The 27,339-nt window shown below is 39.7% G+C and overlaps 2 protein-coding genes across 2 annotated transcripts in view; both read left to right on the forward strand.

Annotated features, from left to right (window-relative positions):
- LOC148344583 (leucine-rich repeat transmembrane neuronal protein 4-like) overlaps window positions 1–27,339 on the forward strand; it is a 108,813-nt gene that overhangs the window by 78,030 nt on the left and 3,444 nt on the right. The window lies entirely within an intron of this gene.
- On the forward strand, window positions 16,067–23,691 carry anapc5 (anaphase promoting complex subunit 5). The gene is made up of 17 exons (XM_088300049.1): window positions 16,067–16,583; window positions 16,664–16,743; window positions 17,954–18,063; window positions 18,145–18,388; window positions 18,477–18,543; window positions 18,625–18,726; window positions 18,800–18,990; window positions 19,063–19,144; window positions 19,240–19,332; window positions 21,034–21,215; window positions 21,939–22,074; window positions 22,194–22,268; window positions 22,338–22,459; window positions 22,529–22,636; window positions 22,771–22,918; window positions 22,994–23,156; window positions 23,261–23,691. The coding sequence occupies exons 1-17, from the start codon at window positions 16,386–16,388 to the stop codon at window positions 23,479–23,481; spliced, it is 2,322 nt and encodes a 773-aa protein (XP_088156175.1). The 5' UTR covers window positions 16,067–16,385; the 3' UTR covers window positions 23,482–23,691.

A 27,339-nucleotide genomic window follows, 5' to 3' on the forward strand; every position in this document is an offset into this window, starting at 1 on the left:
AAAAATGGTGATGCAACTATTACTGTGATTTGTGCACCAAGCTATTACACTGATTCACATCAGAAGGGACTCGACACTAGAGGCACCAAGCGCTATGCTCTATTTCTTTCCAGTATATGTTTTATAGTTAATGGAGAGTGGTGAATCAATTGCATAATTAATGTGATATTTATATTTAATAATACAAATGAACCTGCATTGCATCACAGAAAGCTACCAGTGATGAGATGGATGTGTGTGTGGGGCAACTCACATCCTCTCTGCCTCTGCATTCTGCATGTTCGTGTGTGGGTCGGCAACAGGTAGTAATCATTTCCAGTGGTTCCTCATGGTACAGACATGACATTTCATATTAAGAATATCTATATATTATACTTATAAAATGTTGTATATGCAGTTATGCTCATCATCACTCTTTTAAGAAGGTGTTCTGGGAGGCATTTTGAGCATGTGCAGTTTAAATACGGTACACATCCGTTTTTAAGTGTTTTTTTTTTTAATGCATTTTCTTTGTTGCTCTTAACGGTTATTAAGGTGAGTCGCGACTTAGTTACGATAGGAAAATGTGGGCCCCCGTGTGACAGGTCCTGATTGGCCATCGGGCATAAGAGGCAAATGCAATGCATGTTTGATATGTCTCCCTACTCCAACACACCTGATTTAAATGATCAGGCTCATTAACAGGAATCTTCAAAGCTTGCCGGGTACAGCTGCAGCGCAAACACACAAACAGGATTGTACTGGAAGAGAATGGCTACTTGTAAACTGTTCATGTTTAAACTTCTATGGATGTATGTATGTAGGTCGGGAGGCATGTAAAATTGCTGGACTGGGGAATTGGAATAGAAATTTTTTTAACAGGAATGTAGCACCCGGTGTTGCGCCACATGTCTAAATACTTTTGGTGCAGCCTTTTCAAAATTATATTAATGAAGAATTTAACTTTAGGAGTCATAACTCCTGCATGGCAAAAATAAAGTGAAGTGGGATGCCTACATTGTACAGCAGTCTAATACTGAATTGATGGATGGACAATGGGACTGAAGCATTAATATCTTTGAAGTCAGTGAGTTCGGAAGTTCATCACATTAGGTGATGCGTGGTTCAGACCAAACAGGAAATATTGCGTGTTTTGTGTGTTTTTGTTCACAGGGTATCTGTCAGGTTCGCCGGTAGGCGAGGAGGAGGTGGACCCAAAGGTGCGAGGAAGCAGGGAAAAGGGTAAACTAAAGGGAATTTATTAAATTAATCAAATGAGGACAAACAACATGGCGTGGACAAACAAACATGGCAGGGTGCAAAAAGACTAAGACGAACTAAACGTGACTAAACAGAACAAAAGCCGAGGAACAAGACAGTGACAAAAACCAGGGACATGAGAGGGAGCGAGAGCAAGAACATGGCCGTGAAGGAGATCAGGGAGCGGTCGTGACAGTCCAAACGGAGTAGCAGGGGTAATGTTCCGACAATGGGTTGTCGGAGTGAGGTGTTTAAATAGTCCAGTCAATAGGGGAGCAGATGGGAATCAGGTGTGTTGATGATAATGGGGAACAGGTGCGTGGCTGGTGAGACAGAGTGCTGGGGGGAAACGCCCTACTCAGCTGACAAACATAAACAAAAGTGCACATGGTAGGAAAGTGACAAAAACAATAACAAAAACACATGCAGACGAAAACAATGACAAAAACCCCTGTCATGCCCGACGCGGATCATGACAGTATCTACACAGGGGTTGCATTGAGTGGAGAAGAGGAGGGGCTCCTCCTGTAGTAAAGTAAATAACAGAGAAATTGAAATACACCGTAGCGTTTCTCCGGTGTATTGTCTAAGGAGGGGGCTAGTGTCAGAAAACGGAACGTCTTATCGACAAATACTAATAACAATGTCCCCGTCACTGTCATCACAATGCACATTTTTTATATTACACACGCACGCACACACACACTATTGGATATTGTCTCAATTCAATTGACTACAAACTATGCTTATTGACTGTACACTCTGAATTGCTCACAAGCATTCAAATATTTTGAACAAGAATCTCATTGGGATTGTATTTGCATGTACTGGTGTCTGTTTGTGGCACATCTATCACACTATATTGTGCGTGTGTGAGATTCTTTCAATTATTGCCACAGCTTTTACCCTTTCTGGACTGGTGATTCAAGTAGCCTAAGGGATAAAGTGTAGACACCTGTCTTCTTTTTCTGTGCATGTATTCATGTGGAGATCAGTGCCTTATGCATTTGTAGGATGACACTAGGGCCTGGTGAAACGCAAGGATGGAAGCGCTTTAAAAGGACTCGGACAAACAGGGGCGCACAATGTTTATTTTATGAATATTAAGAGAAGGAAGATTACGGAAGGATGCCTGGGGCGTGGTCACACCAGTAAAATAGGGTAAAGTGCCCATGCAATACACGTGTCAGCAAAATCCTCTGTACTTACACAGTATACCACAATCCCATCTAATTCTAAACATTAACAAAAAAAAAAAAAAAATTGTTGTGTGTTTATTGATCAGTAAGAGATCTTCAGGTAACTTTGAGGTTTACTTGGCGTGTGAACCAATTTTTAAGGCCTGTATCTCGTGTCTGTATTCAGTTTTTATGTTTCACACAACAACCCAATGCTGGAATTGGGGTTTGTATTTGAAACTAAATGAGTTTGTCCATTGCTTCATTGGGACTGCAATATCTCTATGCAATAAAATGTTTTTCACATGTTTTGAAAGCGAATCGAAAAATTTATGTCACCAATGGATCAAATGGCTCTGAAAGAAAAAATATACTCTAAGGTTGGAGAATCTCAGCTTTATAGTCCGTTTTATTGTTACGGTTTACTCATTCCCAATGCTCCCATCAACATTGTTTGCAGCAGTTTTATCCCGCCCCCCTCCCCCCTCAAAAAAAAAAATCCATATTGCCAGTAAAAAAAAACAGACAAACTCCTGGCAAAGATTCAACAAGCTGTTGGTCCTCAGTATTGATGTCCAGTGTTTGAATCTCAACTCAGGCCTTCCTGCACGGAGTTTGCATCTTCTCCTGGCTCTAATGTGGGTTTTCTCTGAATTCTCTGATTGAAAATTCTAAATTGTCCATTGGTGTGAATATGCACAGAGTGTGAATGGTTGTTTGTTCATATAGAATGTGCTCCGCAATTGTCTCTGAACTTTTTTTTTTAATTTCTAAAAAGGAAAAGAGGAAGGAAAAAGGAAAAAAAAACATACTAGGTCATTGTATTTTTATTTTTATATATGTTGATAAGTATAACATTTGGGTTTAATAAAAGCGCCCAAGCCAACAGAAACGCTGAGGTTCACAGAAATATTTTAGATCGTAATCCGGTTATATCAGGCACTCTGCGCTAATAAATGAAATCATCTGCTGCAACTGGCAGGTTGCCAAGTTGACATAAATTAAGCAACAGATTTACTCCAACCTCCTTCGGTGATTGCACCTGGTCTCTTACTAGAAACCAGATTAATTTCGACGATAAAGATCTTAAAATAAATTGCATTCAGATTGCATTTATTTCAACCACATACATGTATTTAATTCTATATTGGTCAATTGATCAATGAAGACTTATTCTCTTTACAGTATCTCTGTGTGGATTTGTAAATGAATGAATGCAATTAGCATGGACTAACTAAATGAAAGATAATTATGATGACAGACTCTGCATGAAGTACATTTACCCTTTCTAAAAAGAGAAAACAACAGAGGTAGTTCTAAAATGTGCTGACTTTATTTAGCTGATTGAGAAGAGCCAAATATTAACAACTTCTGTTGTGATGCAGTGACATCCTACACCACTGCACATTTCAACTAAAAAACTATATCTGTATCTCGGTCATTCTAAAGGTAGTAAAAATGGCCCAACCACAATATGGATTTTTTTTTTTAGGCCAATAATAATTTTTGGCAGAAATGAATACAAATAACATATTAATTGGCCGCTTGAAACAAATAAAGAAATAAATAAGAATTACCGTATTTTCCGAACTATGAGCCGCTACCTTTTTCCTAGATTTTGAACCAAGCGATGCGCGTTTCTGTGGATTTTTCTTTCACCGGCAGGGGCACTCTGTAGTTCAGAAAATACGCTAAATAAATCTCAATTTTTTTTTCTCTTGCGTCTGTTCTGTTTTAATTGGCAAAGTCATTGCCATGTTAAAAGGCGCTGTTTTAACAATCTATTTACGTACCTTTATGTGCATTCACAGTACAAAATCGTTCTATACATGCAGTAAACAACACATTTTTTCAACATAAAAAACTGCGGCCTGTAGCCAGGTGGGGCTTGTATTTTGTTTTTGTTGTTGTTGTTGGGTTTTTTTCCCCAAAAAAGAGTGATGTGCCTTATCGTCCGGAAAATATGGCCAAAAATGTAGTATAAAAAGAAAATTCCCCCCAATGCATTCATGCAATGGCCAGTAGATTTTTACTATTTGGGGGCCTTTCTGGTCCCTCTTCCTGGCAAAAAATGGGGGTCAACTGTAAATTTATTGTTGAAAAAAAAAACTTTGTTTTGGTTCCCAGAATGCAATGTGCCGCGCAGTGCATGTAATAAATGAAGTTATAAGGACATTAATCCTTGTCATATGTGTGTTTGTGTTAGTAGAAGTTGAATGTGTCATATTTAACATTTATGACTGATTTATATTGCACTTTTTTTACTGTATTGTTTTTTTTAAACAAACCGTGACTTTAGGTTGTGTTTAAAAAATCAATTCCTTGCACAACATGCATTGCTTAACAAAGCATTGTTTGTAAAAATTAAGATTGTCTTTGTTCTGAATGACCTCATCAACAATTTCCATGATATTTTTTTTAAAGATACAATGTTATTGAATATAGTTATGACGATGGAAATCAGTGTAGTATCTGCAGTGAAGCGGATTCGGTATCAGTTGGTCATGATGAAGGAGCTGCGCAGAATTTTCACCTCAGGGTATCCAGGATGACCCTTAGAGAAAGGATGAGAGGCTTTGTCATCTGAAAGGGGGCACAAACTGCAGCCGCTGCTCCACCGCATTGAAAAAAAACAGATGAGGTGGCATTGGCATTTAGTTAGGATGCCTTTTGGATGCCTCCCTGGTGAGGATTTCTGGCCAGGAGGACCCGGGAGGACCCGGGACATGCTGGAGAAACTACGTTTGGTTGACCTTTGAATGCCTTGGGATCCCCCCGGACAAGCTGGACCAAGTGCCGGGAGAGAAGGTCGTGGGGGATTCCCTGCTAAAGCTTCTGCCCCCATGACCCAACCCGGATAAACAGAAGAAGATGGATGAATGGATTTAATAAATGATTATTAATTAATAAAGGATTATTTTATTTTAAGAAGATATGTGTTCTATAAAATGTATAAAATAATGTTGAATGTTGCACTCAAAATATTGAGCAGGCCATTTTTTCTATTTGCTGTCAAATAGATTCTTGGATACTCGTCTGAATCATCTATAAGTGAACACAATTGATGTCATGCTGTTAAAATGTTCACACACAAACATACACACACCTATACACACTCACACACACTTGCCAGTTATCAAAGAGGGAGTACATAACAATGTCTGGAAGCGTTAATGAGCTTCAGCTTCAAGGTAGCGGACTGTTTGAGAAGGGAGCAGCAGCAGTAGAGGCTCTCTAAGTGTGGATGGATGGTGCTGTTTGATCGCTTGTTATCCAGGTGTGTTACTCCAAGGTCGCTGTGTTATTGCATCTAGTCTAATTATGTTAAGTCAAAACCTGAGCCATTTCACATTTGAATTTATTAAGTTTGGCAGAGACCTTTCCCCCTCAGCAACATCATTAAAGCGAGGAAAATTCCATTTTTATGGTTAAAGCGTGTGTTAAAGGGGGAGGAGTACATGTAGTATTAGTGCACGTGTTTATCAGGAAAACCCTGATAAATTCTTCACTAAACTTTACAATGCTAATTTGATTGGGAAAAGGATCTTTCCAATTAACGGCCCCGAAATGAAACATCTTTCATCAAATGTATTAAATGACTGTGCCGCATCATTCACTAATTGCAGATGTCTTTTTCTGTATCAACCTCAGATTAATGCTCATCTCCAGTCTTGTCTTTCACTCTTTCATCCAATCATTTCGTGCAGACGTAGCAAAACATTGCCAAAATAGTGAAGAAAAGATTTGTGTATGCCATTGAAATAGATGTCTGTGCACTTGAAACGTGAGCTTAATTACAAGTGAAAACACTTTTTTCCATTGTCCCGCAATCCACAACTGGAGCAAACATGGAGTAATGATCCCAAGTCTATTACATTTTAACTATGTTATTAGAGCATGCGAGTCCAATTAGTTAATCTGAAGGACTTGATCATATTTGTAATGTCCTCGCTCTGTTTCTGGCGCTGCTGGAAAAACACCTTGTATCAGATGGGTGACATAAGCTGTTTATAACTGTGATTTTGTAAAATTTACCTGAAAGCAAGCTGCAAAAAAAAAAAGCAATCAGAATTATTAATCGATCAAAATTTAATGAACCTACAAATCCATTATTTATCAAATTAAACACTATAAAATGTTATGACATTGTTGAATTTAAAATCGCGCAAATAATGTATAAAGTACATAATAATATGATCTGCCGCAATACTCAGAAGCTGTTCGAAATGAGAGAAAGTTTAAATGTTTAATTCTGTGGAATGACTTTGAAACGGACCTGAAAAGATATAAATCACTTAATGTGTTCAAAAACATGTTCAAAAGTAAAGTACAAAAAAACTATATAAACCAAATATAAATGTGAAATCTGTGTTATGTATGACACTGAGTATAATGTAAATATTTGTATATATTATTAGATTTTATATGGACGATCTTTTGTATCAGATTTAAATTAAGTAAAAATGCACTGAGAACAGGGGGTAGGACTAGATAAGTTCTCTACTTCTTCCTACTCCCTATTGAACATGTAGACTGTGCTTATGACATTCCTTTTTCTCTTCTTTCCTTTTAAATATTTTTACGTATGACTATATTCATTTCTGTTCTGTTTATATGTTCAATAGAAATCATCAAATCAAATGAAAAAAATGCTGAACTAAAATATTTTCATAGTCAGCCGTTACTTAATTTTCAATCGCTAGTGCTTTCTTCTTTGAAATTGTGAAATATGGAATCACTCAAATTAATTTGACATTTAGTTGCTTAATTTTGTAACTATACAAACATTCCTGCACAGAGATTTTAGTCAGGATGTGCTGTTTCATTACCCTCCCGTGATGTCATAAAAACATAAGTTGTTGTGATGCTTTAGTGATACCTATTTCCCATGACATCAATATATTTGACAGGTTCATGCTTATCGGGACACCGAAATTATATCTGATGGGTCAACTTGAAATTGGACAGGTGAAACACTATGTCATCCTGACAACATACGGACATTGGGAACAGGATGAGCATTTCTCGGGAGAAAAACGAGATTCGGGTTGCATCTATTATATCGGAACGTCCCTTTGTACTAACAAAACCTGTTTAAATGCATTCCGGTTGTGTTACTGAATAATATGTCAATGTGGTGAGTTGTGTTAAAGGATTATGGTAAGCGATTCTCGTAGAAAGAAGTGTTATCTTCTGCTGCAGACTATTTGTTATTCCATTTGACTTTCCTACTATATATACAATACACATAAGGAAATCATCATTTTTGAGCAGTATGACAGAGATATTGCATGAATCTCGGATTATTGGTTATAACGATGACAGCATCTGCACACAAGTTCTACCTTCATGATGTCGCATACAATTGAAGAAAAAATATGTCATTGACTTTTTCTTCTCTACAGCATCATGACATGTTTTATTTAATACAGACTGTTTCAAATTCAGTGAGCTCTTGACGCGCTATGATGTTGAACATTGTAAGGAATTCAAATTCTTCTTTCCAACTCATGTATCTTAAAAAGTATTAAATGTGACGCGTTGAGGAGGGAGAACTTACTTTTTAATTGGTTGTATCCAAATAGTTAAATCTCTAGAGTGCCTACTCATCTATCAAGTTTGAAATAAAACAACCAAAGAAAACTTTTTATTTTTTATTTTTTTTATTTTTCCAAAAATATGTTTGCCGGCCATTCGGAGTGTAGCCAGATTTTGACGTAGCAGCCAATTCTCTATATCTCTATCTCCATGATTCGACAGCTATGCAGAACAAAAGAAATCTGCCATTTGCAAGCTACCCAGTAGCATTATCATCTGCCTTAAGTGAGAATAAAATAGTTTTACTTCATTTTTATGGAGACGCAGATTTCTGTTTATACTCTTTTTGACAACAAAGAACAGCTCACCTAGTAGCAACGCCCTAGCTCTGACCCCGGTTGTCATGGTAACAAAGCCGTACTTTCCATCCTGTGGAAAAAAAGAGAGAAATATCAACGAGATTTCTAAGTGAATGTTAAGTGTGTTGTAATTCTTTATCCTCCGTGTGTGTGGTGAAATTAGGGAATATGTTTCATATGATACCACCTATCTGGCAAAAAAAAAAAAAAAAAAAAAGAATTACAGAAAATCAATATAATGTGATTATTTCTCAACCTGTATCGCTTTGACTCTTTGGTTTCATCTGTTATTCAGTTATTCTCTGAACAGGTTTCACTCCAAAATACTAATCAATAAAGGCTGAAATTCCGAGGGGTTCTCCATGTTGACACAATGGTTACCCGAAACACTTTACTTGAAGAACGCAAATTGTTCTTTTTTTACAAGAAGAGCAGTGTTGGTTGTAGAACAGGTCATTTCTATTAAAAATGAATTATTTTTGTTAATTTACTTGCTTTAGATGATTTTAGAAGCACTTTGAAGGACTCGTTCAGTTTTTTATTTTTTTTAAATAAATGCCACAAAGAAATAATGAAAACTAACTGAAACTATGTTCTATGTTTATAAAAGAAACTAAAACAAACTAGAATTATAGCGACAATGTCCTTTGTTTTTATCTTTGGCAGTTTATTTAATACACAAGCCTTTGGGGTTGACTTTAAACGTATTTTCTTTCTATATTACTACACGGCCGTAAAAAGAAGAAGGCGGAAAGGTGGGAGTTGTAGTCCTCTAAATGTGTGTTGCACAAAAGCGAGTTTTTGAAATATATGTACTAATTTAATCTCCCAAACTGCTGCTTGTTGTGAATTGAGTTGAGTCACATGCCAGGATACAACAATGATATCTCAAGTTTTTACTCTCAAGTCAAAAAAGAAAAAAATCAGCCAGTCGACAGCTCGTATCTGAAAAAAATCAAGTTTGGTCACTTGTTTCTCGAAGACACCACTGTAATTTGATTGAACGCTCAACCATCACATTGAAAGGGCTTATTGATCTTTTAAGAATGACAATCACATTTTTTATGGCAGTGCAACTGAAAGAATTTGGGGGAAAATGCATAAAGTTTAGAAGTATACATACTTTTTTGCATCACACAATGTTGACCGAGAAATAATTTCCCAAGTGTATATAAACCAATATCGGCAGCAAAGAAAATCACATGCAACTGAAAAAGACATTGAACTTGACAGGAGCTCTCTTTGAAGAGAGACCCTCATTGTTGAACATTAAACTTGGCTCCTTTGATTTCAAGGTTTGTCTTCAAGCTCCTTCGGATGTTTTTCCACATGAATCATGCGACGCTATTGCTGCGAAATGCAGAATTCTATAGACCAAACTATTTTTCAATGTCATTATATTGAAGGATTGTTTAGACATTGTCAATGAATTCCCACTATATAAAATACAAGGAATGAGTAACATAGCAGAAACATTTTCTTGATGATTGTTTAGGTGGTTTTATTTATTTGGTTTGATGATACAAGCAACAAGTGGGCTGTTTGATAAGCAACCCCTTGCTGAAGCCAGTCAGGAGAAGCAAGAGGGTGTGAAAAATATGTTCATTCAGAAAGGAATTCTGTGCACATTGTTTATTAAAGAACTATTGACGAGTTCTTTGAAATCTGCTGCTTGTGTGTGTCCATGCCAATCTCTCTTTAGAAGCTTTGACACATCCAGGCTACACCAGACACTTGTAGCTACAGCCTGTCTACTCAGGAGATACTGGCAACGCTGAACTGATTGAGTAGCCACAATATCATCGTACAGTCTATGCGAGTAGCTTAACAAGAAGGATTTGTGATATTACGTCACGTAAAGTCACAAAGTTAACGGCTTTACAAGGTTGGCAAGGGTTCCCTGAACAGAGTCTCAGGCGGCTATAATCAAACCACAGATCTCATTTCTTCAGTTAGTACATAAAGCATAATAGATGCACGAGAAGATTCACCCTGAACTTTTTATCATGATCCCCTAAGTTGCCAAAGAAAAGCATGACAGGTTAATGGGACACTCTAAATTGGCCCAAGGTGTGTTTGTGTGCGTGAATGGTTGTTCAGGGTGTACCGCACCTACTCTGCCCGAAGACAGCTGGGATAGGTTCCAGCACGCCCACGACCCTTGTGGGGGAGAAGCAGCTCAGATAAGGAATGAATGTGAATGTTTTTATATATATTTTTTATATATATGTAGAGAGAGAGAGAGATGTGGAATTTTCATAGCATATTTAGAGCTCAACCTGATGTAATGTTCTTCCTTTTCAGGCCACTAAGTACTTGAGAGTGAATCAAAAGAGCTTCTGCTGCATGCAGTCAAGCAGTAAACTCAATTTCAATCAACCATCAATGCTACACAATTGATGCTAATCAGTTACTCCTTTTTCCGCTAATTAGGTTAGAAGGAAGCATGTGAAAATTCTGAGTACATTTGTTTAAATATGGTTTACTTGCATGAGCTTTCCCCTGGAGATACTGCAGCTTCCTCCCGCATTTTAAAAACGTGTGTTAAGTTAATTGAAGACTAATTCCCCATAGGAGTGAATGTGAATAGGAGTTTGGTTTTTTTTCTAAATTCCCTGTGATTAACTCTCGACCAGTCCAGTGTCACCTGTGATAAAGTCAAGCTCACCCATGACCTAATCATAATAAAATGGATGCAACAGAAAATGGATGAGCTTATGGCCGAGATGATCCTAGAATAATCATTTTATTCAGTAAAAAAAAAAAGACATTTCCATGAGTTCTGTATTTGAGTATTCCTCTAAAGATTAATGTAATGAGCTACACATAGAAATTTATACAACACTTTTTAACTAGCTAACAAAACTGCAATTACTCCGCAGGCTTTTTTATCTGTGTATTTGTTTATTCTTTTGGGATTTATTTTCTGTCACTAACAACAGAAACAATTCCAATGTATCCTCATGGTAAGAAAAACACCCACTCCTCATCACTCGAGATGGACACTCACACAGGCACAAATAAACAGACTTAATAAGCCAAACACTCTTCCCAGAAGAGAAAATCCGCAAACAAGAAAACAACTGACATGTTTTTTGTCAGACCTCTCTGTGCTCCTCCAGCCATAAGTGACTCCAGAAAGAAGCACCGTGCACCAATATTGTGAAAGAGGTGATTGTGATCAAGGTCAATTCAAAGAAAGAGATGTGGATCTTTGCTCGAGTAAAACTCTTGAAACACGAGGAGACCATGGCATGTCACTCATGTGCTTCCTCTAACGTTAAGTTAAAAAGCTTGTGGTCCTTTTTCTGCCTCTTCTCAAACCCATTAAAGTCCTCTTGATTCACCAGTGTTTGTTTTTCATTTGTCTTTATCAGCCTTTTGTGTGGAGGGCCAAAGAGAGTGGGTGAACCATAGACGACAATGGAAACCTGCCAAGATATAAAAGTGGGCCTTTTAATTGGCCTACCTCTAAATCCTATCCGATCTGCTATGAATTGACATTACAAAACATAATTTTAACTTCATAGTTCATTTGATCGAGTTTTATTCATGCAAGTATCTGTATCAAGTATCTGTCCAGCCAAGATGACCCATTTGTCACTAGTTTATATATTTTTGATCAGGAAACTGAAATTAGTTATCATTTTCTTTTTTTTTTTATCAATTAATTCTGGAGAAATTATGAAATAAGTGACAACTTGAAAAACGGCTTCTGTTAATGAGGAATGTGGCCACACCCCCCTCTGCTATCTCCATGTTTCACTCCTAGTCATTGAAGGGACTGATTACAAACTCTCCATTAGAAATCCTCAGAGCTGGGCACTTGACCCTTTTTTGCAGGTCAGTCCCCCACCCTCCAGTCGCAATCTGGTTAGCCTTCCGGCATGGAACCTCCGGTCTTATTCGTAAAAATTGTCAGCCCACTACCCCGTTTTGCCCATCCCCAAAAAAGCATTGGTGAATGACGCTAACGGCCGAGGTTTATTTGAAGAACAGAAGAAGATTCTTCTACGTCTCATTCTTCTTTTTCTTCTTCCCCACGAATGTACCCAATGCAAGTAAGTACGCACAGTTGGTAGTGGCGTGTTGCGAATATTGTGACAAGCTTGTGTGTGACGTGTGGGTGCGGCGTGCGCATAAGTGAGGAAGAGGGCAGTAGAGAGAGGTGTGTATACTGGTATGATGAGCGAGGTGAAGTACGAGCAAGGGAATTAAGAAAAGTATCGAAGCAAAAGGAGAAACGAATGAAAATAAAGCGAGGCCACATTTTTTAAAAATTTGTCACCACTCGCTCCCCACCCCAAAAATGGGCGTTCAGTCGGACCGTTCCGCCCCTGGAAAGTTCCATGCCCGCTTGCTAAGAGTTGACATGACTTTAGAGTAGCTAAATGTCCGAAATATAACGAGTCGGGTTTCGCGTGCGCATTGATGCTCTTATCCGTCAGCCTGTATAAGTGGAGAATCGATGGGCACTGTATTTTTGATTTTGTGGAGGTGATCACGTGAGCTCACGTTTCATGTTAATAAATCCAAAATACCGCAAAGAACGCTTTTATACTTTCACAGGTTGAAGTGGACAAGACTAGTGATGTGCATTTGCATTGTGGTGGCAATCGGTCGCCATTTTAGACAACAGAAGTAAATAAGTCGAGATCCAAATGGGGGAGTGCCAATTTGTCATAAATCTCAGCACAAAATAAAAACTTACATCACAGTCTTTGGGCGGGGGGCATTTTAGTACTGATGGCATTTTTACATTCAAAACCAATATATAAGTGCTAATGTTAACCTCATCCAAGTGTCCCTTTAAGGAATCAGCGAGGGCATGACCAAGTCCTAGATGGGAAAATGGAGAAAGAAAGATGCAATAAAAGCAAAGTAAATCCCTCGGATACCGCTTGGCAGACGGTGGCTTGATACACCTCTGGCTGGATATTAAAAAATCTCAGATGGGCTGTCCAACTGACAACTTAATCCATTTAGAGTCTCTGAGTAAGCAGCAGGAAGCTGAGTCAGGGTCAGCGTACACAGAGATCTGTCATTTCTCACACGCGGCACAATAAGTTTACAGTATCTCCGTTAATCTATAAAACACACTTGAGACACAAACGGCAGCGAGGCAGCAGGAGGAGAATGCAACCTGTTGATGTCATGATGATTAAAAGGTGACCCCGACACACAAACCCTCACGGATGGAGGTCGCACAACAAGTACTTGGAAAGAATAGTGTATCTTTTGTCCATTTTCAAACAGCAGGAAGCTTACAGTCGACTGCATATAATATTATTATGCAAAATGCTTCAAGTGGGTAAGGTAGATGACCTTTTAAAAAAGGAGAAGTTCAATATGTTAATTAAAAAGTCCATGTTCCAACGGGGAAAAATGAAGAAGATCAGTTCAGGGCACCAGTGGTCTCGCTCTGACTTTCTTATTACCATCGCAGGTAGAACAGAAGGTGACATTTGCAATACTTTTTAGACGAGAGTTCTGGTGTGCCCGTGACATAAGTGTCCAGTAATGAGTGAAAAGCAACATGACTTCTAAACAATGACTCAACTGCTAAGTGGGATGCCAAACATTAGAAAAGCACTTTAATAGCTTCAATTTGTCAAGTGAATGCTACTATCCAATGTTACATCGAATGAATTATATCTTAACAAATTGCATTCTGCAAAACTGCTGCGTTGTCAGAGCTATTTATCGATGCACATCAGCAAGACTTCCACATGGTGAGTTAAAAAATTTCTCAATACTTAAACAGAAATTCCAGTATACACTGTATACCCGTTATTATTATATTATTGAAAGATTATTGAAATCAATATATTTTGCAGTCACATGTGGAGTTTTCAAAAGTAAATTACTCTACATTTTGTGGGGTTTTGTGGGAGGATACACTGGCTTTTTTGGACAATTTAGTAAAATCCTTAATATATCAAACCTTAGCAACTGCAGCTGGTACTGTTAGCTCACTGTGACTCATATATTGACGGAAGCATTTACGGACAGTTTAGGTTTTGCAAAGAATGTCAACTCTGACAGGTGTCAGCCTCGTCAAATGTGCTCCGCAGCTACAGAGAAATAGAAGGATAAATGCCAGTAAATGTGTGCGCGTGTGTGTGGGTGTGTGTGTGTGCGGGTGTGCGTGGGGGGGTGCGTGCGTGTGTGTTCGTGCAGGTGTGCGGGGGTGTGTGCGTGGGGGTGCGCGTGTGTGTGTGCGCGTGGGGGGATGCGTGTGTGTGTGTGTGTGCGTGTGAGAGAGAGACACTGCGTGCGTGTGCGCGCGTGCGTGTGCGCGCTCGTGTGTACGTGTGTGTTTTGTGGGGCTGGGAGTGTAAAAAACTCATTAAAGTAAATTAAAATCCAGACATGTAGTTGGCAGTGCCATAGTGCCATCTCCTGGATAATTACGGTCCTGTCATGAGGCCAAACCTGTCCGAATAACACAGCCATGATTAGGAGATTCTGATTTTGTAGAACTGTTTCTATGTGTAGCTGCGTTGGAACGGATTACAGTTTATTATTTGACATAAATTAACATTTTGGACGACTTAAAGCTATTGTGTGCCAATCTGGGATTATAATAATTATGGATAGATGTAATTAATTAAAGTTTTGGTGTTTTTAGATTAGATTTTGTTTGTGCTCTGCCTTGACTATGAAGCTTGTTGATTTTTTTTCTTGTTATATGAGTGTGGGCAGCACGTAGACGACTGGTTAGCGCAATTGCCTCACAGTTCAGAAGTGCAGGATTCGATTCCAACTCAGGCCTGTGTAGAGTTTGCATGTTCTCCCATGCCACATTCCAAAAACATGCATGGTAGGTTGATTGGATACTCTAAATTGTCCCTAGGTGTGAGTGTGAGGTTGGTTGTTCGTCTATGTGTGCCCTGTGATTGGCTGGCAAGCAGTCCAGGGTGTACCTCGACTAGTGCCCGAAGATATCTGGGACCTCTCCAGTTATCTCCAGTACGCCTGTGACCCTCGTGAGGAGAAACAGCTCAGAGAGTGGATGGATGGATATATGAGTGTTACTAACTATTGTTTGAGTCGGCTTTTCTGACATCTAAATCCAAGACAGTGATTCCCAACCAGGGGAAATTATCCAATTTCACTTGCTTTGTTACAGCTCCAGCTGTCGTGAAATGTTCTCTATAAATAAAGCTGAGTTGTATTGTATTGTATTGTATTGTAAATCAAAATCAGAATCAGAATCAGAAATCCCTTTATTGTCATTGTACTCAAGTGTGCAACGAGATTAGAGAGCTCCCCTCTCCAGTGCAATACAACAATAATTCAGATAGATATATAAATTAGATAAATAAGAGAATAGTTAGTGCAATGGAAAATAATACTGGATAGGATATATAAAAACACATCACGTTGCTGTTCTGCAAGGTAAATGAGATCAATATTAGTGGGAGTAGTAGTAGTAGTTTTAGTATTTGTTCTTTTTGTGACGCTTTGCACTTAAACTGCGCTTCCATACTTCCAGAAGCATTTTAGAATGAATTTCCTTTTGTCAAAGTTTAGTCTGACACATGCACTGGCCATACACGCACATACCGTGTGTGCGTGTACTTTTCAAACTCAATTGCTAGAGAAGAAAAATATAGATTATTCAGACATTTAAATACATTTGGATATTTTTAAATCACGTTGATAGTGTAAATGTGCCATTTAAGTATAGCATCGTATATGTATTGCAATTGTCAACGAATCTGATCAAAATAAAGTTACGGAGGCGAGGGAGGGGGCAAAACTACTACGTCACACGGACGTGTTTTTAAGTGGACAGATGGAGGGTTGTTTGAAAGCAAAAACTTTTGTTCAGGTGTTTTATTTTTATTACAAGACATATTCATTAATTGACGAGATAGAAGTGAATGATCCGATGCCTTATTTTTAAAGTTAACCATCAGATGCAAAAGTGAAATGTCTTTGTCACGAGCTAACGTTAAGAACAAGTCGCTTTGATAGCTTTAGCAAGCTAGCCACTGCTGTATGCTCGAGGACTCGTCGGTGCTCGTCCCTGCTCACAAAGACACTCCGCCGAACATTTGGAAGGATGGCAAGTGTACATGAAAGTTTGTATTTCAACCCGATGATGACCAATGGGGTGGTCCATGCTAATGTTTTCGGGATTAAAAACTGGGTCACTCCGTATAAAATCTCCGTATTGGCGTTGTTGTACGAGATGACATCGTTCAAGATCACTCTGCCAGAAAGAAGACGACTGAACAAGCTCATCTTACCTCTGCAGCAGGTAGTCTAAAATAACGTGGATACATTGCAGTCTGCACCAGTGGGTGTCACTGATTATGCTTGTTTCATTCTGCGTTTCAGAGCTCGGACCTCTCCCTTGGCCAGTTCCTCAAAACTGTGGGAGAGTGTTGTCCTGAGACTGCATATTCTGTCAAAATAAGGTTTGCTAAAAAAAAACAATAACTGTCCCCGGGACTATACAACCTTTAATACATTTACATTATGTTGACCCTCTCATTTAGGTACATACTGACGTTGTATATGATAACGTCTAGGTACTATTTAAATTGTATTTATTAAAGCTTTAGTTATTCAGGTCAGGCAACTGAGAACAGACATCGAAGTAAAGAGAGAAAAAATCCTGAAGCCATCCCTGATGCCAAGAGTTTGTATTTGTTTTAGAGTGAAAAGGGAGAAAAATATGGTTTTATGTATTACTTCAAAGAAGAGCTTGGCGACTTGGCCACGGGAATGCGACCCGTGCGACCACGAGCTGGCTGCTGTTTTGGTGGTTGCTTGTTGGCCAACTGCTCATAGAGTTAACAATGACAACACTGCTTTCAATTGGTGTTTTTTAACTGAACAAATTTTATCTTCAGCACAAACTCCTTATCACTACTTTATGCAGGCATACCGTCTTGCACAGAATTTTCCGTGACCGCTCGGTGTGTGTTAACGCTCCTCTCGCCAATTTAACTTAGCATAGCTTACTGTGTGTGTCTCATCACTGAGCGCTGAGCAGTGATGAATGTAAAATGACGTGATTTTTGTGGGAAATGAAAAATAAATTAAGAGCAATCGCAGCTTGATCTTTTACTAATTTTTTCAATGTAAGTCCTCTCATCTACTGACAGAGAGAGAGCACAACAGCAGACAATGGCTTATATAAAAATGAATATGAAAATATTGTTGCTATAAGTGAGAATAGTGTAAATATGTCAGACTTGGCAAACTTAATTGTTATTTGTAAATGCAAGCTTATGACTGTTAAAAAGAAAAAAGCCAACGGCATTGTGCGTGTTTGCACGTGGGATGGCAATTACTCGAATAATTGATAGGATAATCGATTCTAAAAACACAAGTTTGTGACAGCCCTTTTTTTTTTTTTCATCTATCTTGTACGCTGTCGCACTTGCCTTTGTTAGGGTCACGCTACATCACGGGAAGACTACTATACTTATGTGTCATATCGTCGTTGCCTGTTGTATAGTAATAATAGTGTAGTTCATACTGCCGGAGACAAACTCCTTCTGTGTTTTACATACCTGGCCTATAAAGATGATTCTGATTCTTATCGTCAAAATTCAGGCAAGATTTGTGTACAGTAAATGTATATCACATATTATTCCCATGTATTTTTTACATTCAAAGTCTTCAGGAAATGGTTGATGGAGAGCTGCAGGACATGGAACATTTCTTTTCCACTCTGCTCACCCCGTTCACGGCTTGCGATTCAGAGGCGTATAAGACCAGTGTTGTGGGTAGGTAGCATTGCAAAGGCCAAATAATTGTCTGCTTAAAAAAAATGACAATGAAACTAATCTGCTTTTCCTGTGTTTTAGGTCTTTTCATGAGGCACATGCTCCTGGCCTATAACAAGCTTTCCTTCAGCCAGGTTTACAAGTTGTACAAGTCCCTGCAGCACTACTACCACAGCAACTACTCCAAGCCCACTGAAGGCCAAGTAGGTCTGATGGCACTGGCTGTGGATGACTTTGATATGGACCTCACAAGCACTGAGGATGCAGTTGGGGACCGAACAGAGGAGGGGGACAACTCTCGATTCGAGTCTGAATCAGAAATTCTGTATGAGTTGTTGTTTGTTATATTCAAAGTATCCATTTTGTTTTGATCATGGTGATTCCTCACTTCTATTACTCTGATGGAATGTTAGGCATGAAAACGCTCCAAGCCGAGGTCCCCTATCGCAAAAACAAGCAGAGTACTTTCTTGCGAGACAAGTGAGTTTCTAACTTCAGCAATTTGTTTCTAATCAACCTGCATTTGTCTGATGCGAATTTGGCATGTCCGCGTGTCCTCAGGCGTACCTTCTGAAAAATGATGAGAACAAAGCTCTAAAGCCTGCATTGCTGCAGGAGGAGCTGAATAACATGCTCAAGTTTAACCCAGACTTTGCTGAGGCGGTGAGACTCGTCTTCTCAACCTTCCAAATTCGTCCCTTGGATAATTTCATGGATGGTTTTTCTCTTTCCTCAGCACTACTTGAACTATCTGAACAGCATCAGAGTACAGGACATCTTCCTCTCCGCCCACAGTCTCTTACATTATTTTGACCGCCTCATCTTGTCTGGGAATGAAGGAAAAAGCAATGGAGAAGAAGGATACGGCCGAAATCTTCGCTACGCCACTCTAAACTTGGCCAGCCTTCACTGTCGCTTTGGGCACTAGTGAGTACAAGAGCAGTTGACCTCAACAGACAAGTCTTCGGGAACCCCAACGTTCCCTTTTCTGTCCACTAGCCTGCAGGCTGGTCTGGTTCTTCAGGAGGCCATCCGCATCGCCCAAGAGTCCAATGATCATGTCTGCTTGCAGCACTGTTTGGTAAAACCAACTTTTATTGTTTCACATGTGTTTTTTGTGTGCACTTATTAATGATGACCAGTGTCACCTTTTCTTCTTGTACCCTCCTGCATCAGAGTTGGCTCTATACACTGGAACATATGAAGGGATGCGACAGCACTGTTTTAACTGAGGATTCCGTCAAAATGGCTGTTCATTTCTGCCTGCCGGTAAGTGTAGCATGACCTGAAATAAGATTGCTAAAATGAATAGTGTCAAGGGCCTTATTTTACTGTTGATTTTAATTAGCAGCTTCCAGCAGATTACAGTTGAATGTGGTCGACTCAAAATTTAGTAGAACAGCAATGACTAAAATAAGTTACTAATGATACTGTTCTACATTACCTTAAAAGCTACCGTGAAAAATTTATTTTCATTTTTATCAAATAATCAGACAACAAAATGTCAGTAATTATTTTATTTATTTAATTAACCTTAATTTATCTACTGAAGCCAATTGAGAACAGATTCTCATTTGCAATGATGACCTGGCAATCGTAATAATACAGTTTACATAGTATGGCGCGGCGATATGATACAAGACGATATAAGTATTTCATATTAGTTGATATTAATGCTGTGAAGCGATTGCAATTTTTTTAACTACGTAATCAGTCACGAAATTTCCCATAATTGACATGAGGGAAAAAAAAAAGAGTAAAGTGTATTTCAATGCAGAGACTGCGATAATTTCTTTCTTTGATCCTTGAATGCGATTCGTTTCCTGTAAAATACAACTGTTACAACAATTCAACAAAGACGTACACCTAATATGGTGTTTGAATTTGGCTTTGCAAAGTGCACAAATTTTTTTGGATTACTCCAATCAGCCATCGAGCAACTTTTTAAGGTAAAACTACAAAATAAAAGTCCGTCCATGTACCAGTGACTCTGTTTGGCTCCAAAGTGAGCAACGGTCAGCTGAATTTTTTTATTACTATTAAAAATAAGTACCCGTAGAAAAAAAGGCAGGATTTAGGTAATTTTATTTTAACATACTTACCCTTTAATAAGAGGTCAACGCAACTATGAAAAAGTCAAATAAACTGGTCAATATATAACTTTTTAAACATAAGGTTCTTAGTAGGGCTGAGCAACATACACATTGTAAGGTAGTGTAATGTGCAAGGTATCTCCTTGCACGTGAAAGAGGATGCTAAAGGCTCGCCCGCAGCAGGTACTGTATAGTGCCGCAAATAAACTAAGAGCTCTCAACCGTTGGACATCAATGTAAACGGGGTATTCAAAGTGAAGTTGCGAGCGATGTATGACATATGCCAAACACAGCTTTACTATGACTGGTAGGCAGGGCAAATTGTGTGTTACGCCAAAATTTGAGAATGGATTTTGGATGCTTGGGTTAACATGTTTGTTTGCACTGTGGTTCGAGCTTTCGCAAAAGCCTGTGTCATTTCTTAGGAGCAGCACGGCAATGAGACTTACTCAGAAAATGACAAGCGGAAACCTGGCGTGTTTAATATGTAAATAAAGTTCAGGCAAGCTCCATTTCGCTCCCTTTGCCCTGTTAAAAACGTACGTTAGCATGTTTGCTCACGTAGTATTTAGCGTGCATGCATGTATGTTTTAAGAGAGCATATGTTTGACCATGCCTGCGCCCTATAATATGAGCCTTATGTGTGTTTTAAATACAAAAAAATAGCACCCGGAAGTGAGACAGCGGCTTTTAATGTGGTGTTTATGGTCATGATTCAAACATTTGAACACTTTTTTCCTCAAGTGTTTGTGGTTTAAGTTGGACTGGAAATGTTACGGCTTGTAGTCTGTTCTATAAAGTTTTTGCTTCTGAAAGCCACCACATGATTGTCCAAGGCTCACGCTGAAGTAATGATAAGCTCCTCTCTCTGCTACAGTACCTAGCATCGCTCGGCATCCAGTCTTTGGTCCAGCAGGGGACAACGCAGGGTAAAACGGCACACAAGCTGATGGATGCACTTAAGGACACCGACATCCTGCACTGGAAGCACAGCCTGTCAGAGCTGATCGAGATCAGCTTGGCTCAGACTACATCCATATGGAGGATGTACGGCAAAAGGTCGGACTTGTTTACCTTGTATGACCCACGTAAATTTTGTGTATCACGGCAGGGTGGAACAAATATGGTAAAATCCCATGTATAACACACCCCCCAAAATCATCCTCAAAGTTTTTTTTTTTTATGGTCGCATTTTTGCTAGTGCATGTTTTTAATCCAACCATTACACAGTCTCACGATACACTATAAAGCGTGGTGATGGGAAGTTGCCCTCTTTTTCATTGTTTTGGTCAAGCTCCTCCACTTGCACCTCTTCTGTTTTGAAGAGAGTACTAGGTGGGTATGCAGAGACAGGGAAAAAAATCATTTGGGTTGACTTAACTCAAACATATGTATATGTTTATTAAACTGTGTTCCCCTCTTAATATACATGGAAGTGGTCCCTGAAAATCTAAGTAAATTATTAAATTGCCAATTTACGAGGGGGGTGGCTTATTGAATTAATGAATGAATTATTGTTGTATTGCACTGGAGAGGGGAGCTCTCTAATCTCGTTGCACACTTGAGTACAATGACCAGAAAGGGATTTCTGATTTTTGATTTTTGATTTCTTATGCAAAGTCGTTCAGCCCTGCTTCACCGAAGCATGTACATGAAATGACAGCGCTTTCCATGCAAACATAACGTCAAATCTCATACACATTTGAAATGTGCAGGTACATTAAATTACAATTTGTAAAGATTAATTGTCTTATTCCCAATTGGGTTTTTTTCTGCGTACAGCACCATGGCTCTGCAGCAGGGCCAATTGCTTCTCCACATGAGCAGCTTGGAACCCGTCAATTATGGAGTCCAGCAGAACAACACAGAGGCCTTCGCCGTGGCTCTCTGCCATCTGGCTGAACTGCATGCAGAGCAGGTAGCACTTTGGATCTTGTATACAATACATATAATATATACCCTGCTGTTGTATATCTGACATACACAGAGAAGGTAATAGACACAGCGTTTCACATACCACCTTTATTTGTGCGACAGGGCCTGTACGCTGCCTCTTCAGACATCCTCCAGCATCTGAAAGATCAGTTTCCTGCTCACACACAGCATGCCAAGGTGTGTCTTCTCGCCCGCAGTTAATTTTGCCATTAATTGCATTCAGCTTGTTTTATTTTGCCAATGCAGCTCTGGATGCTGTGTGATCTAAAAATCCAGTTTGAGAGGCACATGATTGAGGGAAAATACAATTTGGCAGCACAACTGGTCCCTTCCATTTCCGCTTTAAACAAAACAGAGGGTCTCTATAGGTAATATGAAGGCACATGTGACGTTACTTCTCCCAACTGTAGTTCAAATTCTGCATTCGTTGTTTCCAGGAAAGTGCAAGTTTTAAAAGTTCTCAATCGAACCACAGAGGCTTCGAGCATCTTGCAGCGACTGCAGGTGCACTGCGAGAAGACCAAATGCACAGAGATGGTCATCAGGTAGAAAGATGCTGCTGTATCACAAACTCCATCCAAATGCAAAATTCAAAACTGAACTGAGGCACATTCGAAACGTTGTGATAATGAAATGAATGATTTGTTGGAGGAATCACTGGGCGTTTTGTCTCATGCAGAGTTATGCTTTCCACTGCTGAGCTCCACTGGGAGTCCTCTGGCTTCTCCACAGCCCTTCCTCTCCTCTTCCAAGCCTTAGCTCTGGCCCGACAGCACCACCTACAGTCGCTGTCCTCTGAGACACTCCTTCATCTGACCTTTACGCAGGTCAGTCCAAATCTATTTTCTATAAGTTGTAGTCATTAGATAACTTTGCACTTGTTTTATTTTTCCTTTCTGCAGTTGATGTTGGGCGTACCTGAGCAGGCGCTTCTTGCCCTGCACGAAGCCATTGAGCCTGTTCTGGCCCATGGAGCGCTGGTGGACAAAGGACGCGCCCTGCTGCTGTCAGCCCGCTGTCACATGGCCGTTGCTGGATTTCAGCCAAATGCACCTGGACAAGCAGGTAACACTTTGTGCCTCACACACATTCCTACGTGAGAATAGCGCTTCAGCCTCACACACGGCTTTCAAGCATCTTTTCATAAGCGTCTGACTGTCTCCCGGCAGGTTTGCACATTGCAACGTCAGCTGTGGACATGTTAAACGAGGCTGCAGGCTATTTCTCCAAGCTGAACTGCAAGAAGCACCTGCGAGATGTCCACTACCTGCAGGCTCAGCTCTACCATTCTCTGGGTCAAACATCACAACGCAACAAAAATGCGATGCTCTTTCGCCTGTTGGACCAGGACCTGCAATCAGTTTCACTGCCACTCTCTATGCGCCTCTAATTCTCTTTGAAAAAAATAGGACATTTTGACTTTTAAAAGCCTAAAGCAGCCACTAGATGGCAGTTAAGCCTTGTTCTACTTGGTTCTGTTGTTAGCCCCTTCACCTTGAACATTTATTTCTACCAACCAGAGGAGAATGTGAATCACCCCGGGTTCTGTTCCTGCCTAAACCAAATAAACTCAGCTCTATGGGTTTTGTGTAGAGCAAAATTCGACCTCCTACTTCCTCTGAAACCACTGTTCCTGATGATGTTCAAGTAGCCTGCAGGTTTGAATGAATGCACATTGCTAAAAATATCATGGTTTCACAGCTTGCGCCACAACAATAAGCCCAGGTGTCAGACACTGCTAGATATGGTGAAAGTTTATCATGACTTGTCATTTCGCTGTGCTTGTAGCGGCGGCTTTTTGATGAATGGAGGTAATCTTACCGTTTCACTGGCCTGGATAATATTCACAGTCCGCCAGGAGAATACTGATGATGAAGCCACAGGAGGCAATTGGGATTCCACTTACAATGTAGAAAATTTGCCATGACATAACTAGACACAGTCTGGATTCCATTTATCTTTGTCACATTGTGTGAAGACTGATCGTATCTTTGACTGGACAGCCATAAATATTGGGACATCCACACAATTATTATCCTTTCGACTCTCCAACACCAATACATTGGAATTGAAATGAATGGAACAGGATGTAAGTATATGCAGCCTTTCAGTTTTAATCTGAGTATTTACATCCAGATCTGGTGACTGGTGTAGAAATTCCAAAGGTTTGCATAGAGTATGTCCCTCCAACTTTTTGAGGGACCAAAAGTGATGTGACAATTGGTGCTGTCCCATGGCCAGGTGTGACTGTGCATGTCTGGCTGCCATTGCAACTGGTTTCTTATATTTTATTGATGTGATAAGTAGCGAGAATAATTCTGAAGTGTTTCGAGCTATATCTGCTCACATTCAGCCAAATGTTTTAGAATTCATCGGACAGTGCTGATGGACAATGAACCAAAGCACATGACGAAAGTAACCAAGGAGTTTATAACAAAACATGACGCTTGTCACAACCCCTCCACCCCACAGCAACAGCTAACAATAATAACCTCCATAGCCCCTTTCATTACAATAACAACATACTCATGGCACGTCGTCATTGTCACTATGGGGTAGCCATCATTTTGGAGGCGGTGCGGGCTATTTTGTCATATTTAGCCGTCTGAAATCAACCGCTGCCGTGTTTGGGGGATTTAGCAACGCCTCTGCACGATCGCAAAAGTAAAACAGTTGACAACGGATTTAACAGGTTTCCTGCTTGGCTCAAGACTGAGGGAAGCCTTGTTTGAGACTTCTCAAAGCAACATCGAATGGTTTGGTTTTAAAAATTCACCTTTGACCTCTGGTCATTTTCATAAAAAAAAATGATAGAATCTTCATTCTGTCCCTGCTCTAGTCATGACACACGTGTATGTGGTGAGAGGATAGACAAAATGATCAACTCAAAGTACGCAGTTACAAGCTCTAACAAACTATATTGTTATGCATGTATTGTGTACATATGAATATATATATATAATTGCACACTGCAATATATATAAATTTTGAGTATGTATGATTGTGATTTTTCAATCAAGCTGATTATCAACCAAGCAAAGTTTTAGTCACAGCTGCAAATCCCGCCCCCAAACATAGTGTTGCATTGTGATTGATATGAGAAATTTACCTGGCACGGGACAAGATGGATTCTCGCGGCTGTATAAACTCACAAATACAGCGAAAAGTCACCTTGGGGTTTTGTGGGAATTTTTGTCATTCATCCACAAGAATAATCATGCGCTCATGTTGGATCTAAGAGAGGGCCTGATGCTGCACCATCTCTATTGTGCAAGTTTTACCACACATTTGCTTTTATAGTTCTTTTGCCGACTGTGACACGATCTAATTGTCCGGAAGGTCTTTAATTAACATTCTGGGTGATCCAGATGTTAAATATCTGATCAGAGATGTTTAGCTTTTCATGTAGGGATGGTGGCGTTATTGTTAATGTTAGTGTTATTTTAGTGTAGCTCAGCACTTGCATGAGTGAAATTAAAAACTCTACAATCAGCAGTATCTCGCTAAAATATAAATATTGCTATAAAAAGATCCTCTTTGCTTTGAAATCTAATGAAAGAAGAAGGTTGCTATTTTGGTGGGTTGTGTATTCGTAACGGTGAAATATTGCTTGTTAATTCTGAGCTTTGATTAGCAAAAACATTCTGTGGATGAGCAACATGACACGAGATTCCTGGTTTGAAGTGAACTAAAGTGACTGTGCTCTGCCTTGCTCTGTGATAGTGATCAACCAGACTTTAAGATATTGGAGGGAATAAATCAGGCAGCACTAACACACTGTGAAAAATGCATTCTTGTTTTTAGAGAATGTGTATGGGAATGTCATGTTATTGCAAAATAATGTATGAAGTAGGGATGCACATAATGTCTAAAAATATCGTGATATTGCGATATTAGCCTATGCAATATTTATATTGCAAAGATGAGAAATCATTTTCTGAGGGAAATGTAGTTTTTTTTCCTTAATATGATATCTAAACCGCCTCACAAAGGTCGCGGGCATGCTGACGATAACTGGATAGGTCCCAGCTGTCTTCGGGCAGTAGGCGGGGGGCACACTCGATTACTGACTGGTTACCAGTCAATCACTGGGCACTCAAAGACAAACAGCCATCCGCATCCGCATATTTGTACTGCGAAAATGACAATTATCACTGAATGCCATTATGCCAATCATCAAGCTAACAGGATTCAGCTGGGCAAAACAGCCGCGTGCCAGCGACAATATTTTCTATTCTTGTGTATCCAGGACTGGTCAAAACAAAAGTTTGGTAGGCATGCACAAATTACTGCATTGCCCAATTAACGCAAAGTATTGTACTGAATGTCTCGCCTTTCCCAAGCAGACCACATTGCAGCAGTCCCACATTGGTACTGATGAGACCTCCTTTTAGTGCTCCCTATCAGTTTGGCTCTTGCCAAGTTAAAGTTGCTGGATATTCGCAGGAACGGAACATGCTCTCCTATCCACGACATCCCTAACATTCTCAATGTGTGCGGCGAGTATGCTGGCCATGCAGGTATTGGGATGTATTCTGTTTCCAGGAATTGTGCACAGATCCTTGCAACATGGGGCTTTGCATTGTCATGTTGCAACATGAGGTGATTCTTGTGAATTCATGCCTTAACAATAAGCTTTAGGATCTCATCATGTTCCAGTACAATGATTTCAAAAGGCCATCAGTAAAATGCACCTGCGCTCGTTACCCATAACATACACGCCTGCCCTTACCACACCACCAACGTGGGCCGCTCGATCCACAACGTTGACATCAGCAAACTCCCCACCCACACAAGGCCATATGCTGTTTGCAATCTGCCCTCAACAGTAAAAACTGGGATTCAAGAAATCAGATCATCTTTTTTCACCCCAATGACGACAACACAAATGCACATGAGGTGCTTTATGACGGTGTGTGCAGAAATTCTTGAATTATACCATCTGATTTTTGCAGCAGGGTAAAGGGCTAACAATTGAATGCACAGGTGTACAGGTATAGACCTAATTTCCTGTCTGCTTGTGAAATCAGTACTTTCAATGATCGGTTCCAGGCATGAAAACTCAATGATTTGCAACTTTTTGGATATTAACAGTTATTATGAGTCTCAAGAAAATAGACTGGAGTGTCAGTGTTCACCCAGAATGACTACCATTTCCAAAAGTTTACTGCTTAGGGAACTGCTTCTTCGATGAGTTGACATCCCCACAAACAAGCTCATATGGACCAAAATTGCAAATAGTTCTTCA

This window comes from Idiotropiscis lumnitzeri, chromosome 1, assembly GCF_059441095.1.
Source record: "Idiotropiscis lumnitzeri isolate Australia: NSW breed Sydney's pygmy pipehorse chromosome 1, RoL_Ilum_1.0, whole genome shotgun sequence".
Classification (NCBI taxonomy): domain Eukaryota; kingdom Metazoa; phylum Chordata; class Actinopteri; order Syngnathiformes; family Syngnathidae; genus Idiotropiscis; species Idiotropiscis lumnitzeri.

Coding starts and splice junctions, on each gene's coding strand:
- anapc5 (XM_088300049.1), top strand. CDS start 16,386: ATGGCAAGTGTACATGAAAGTTTGTATTTCAACCCGATGATGACCAAT. Junction 22,075..22,193: donor CTGAACTGCATGCAGAGCAG/GTAGCACTTTGG, acceptor TTTGTGCGACAG/GGCCTGTACGCTGCCTCTTC. Junction 22,269..22,337: donor CTCACACACAGCATGCCAAG/GTGTGTCTTCTC, acceptor TTGCCAATGCAG/CTCTGGATGCTGTGTGATCT.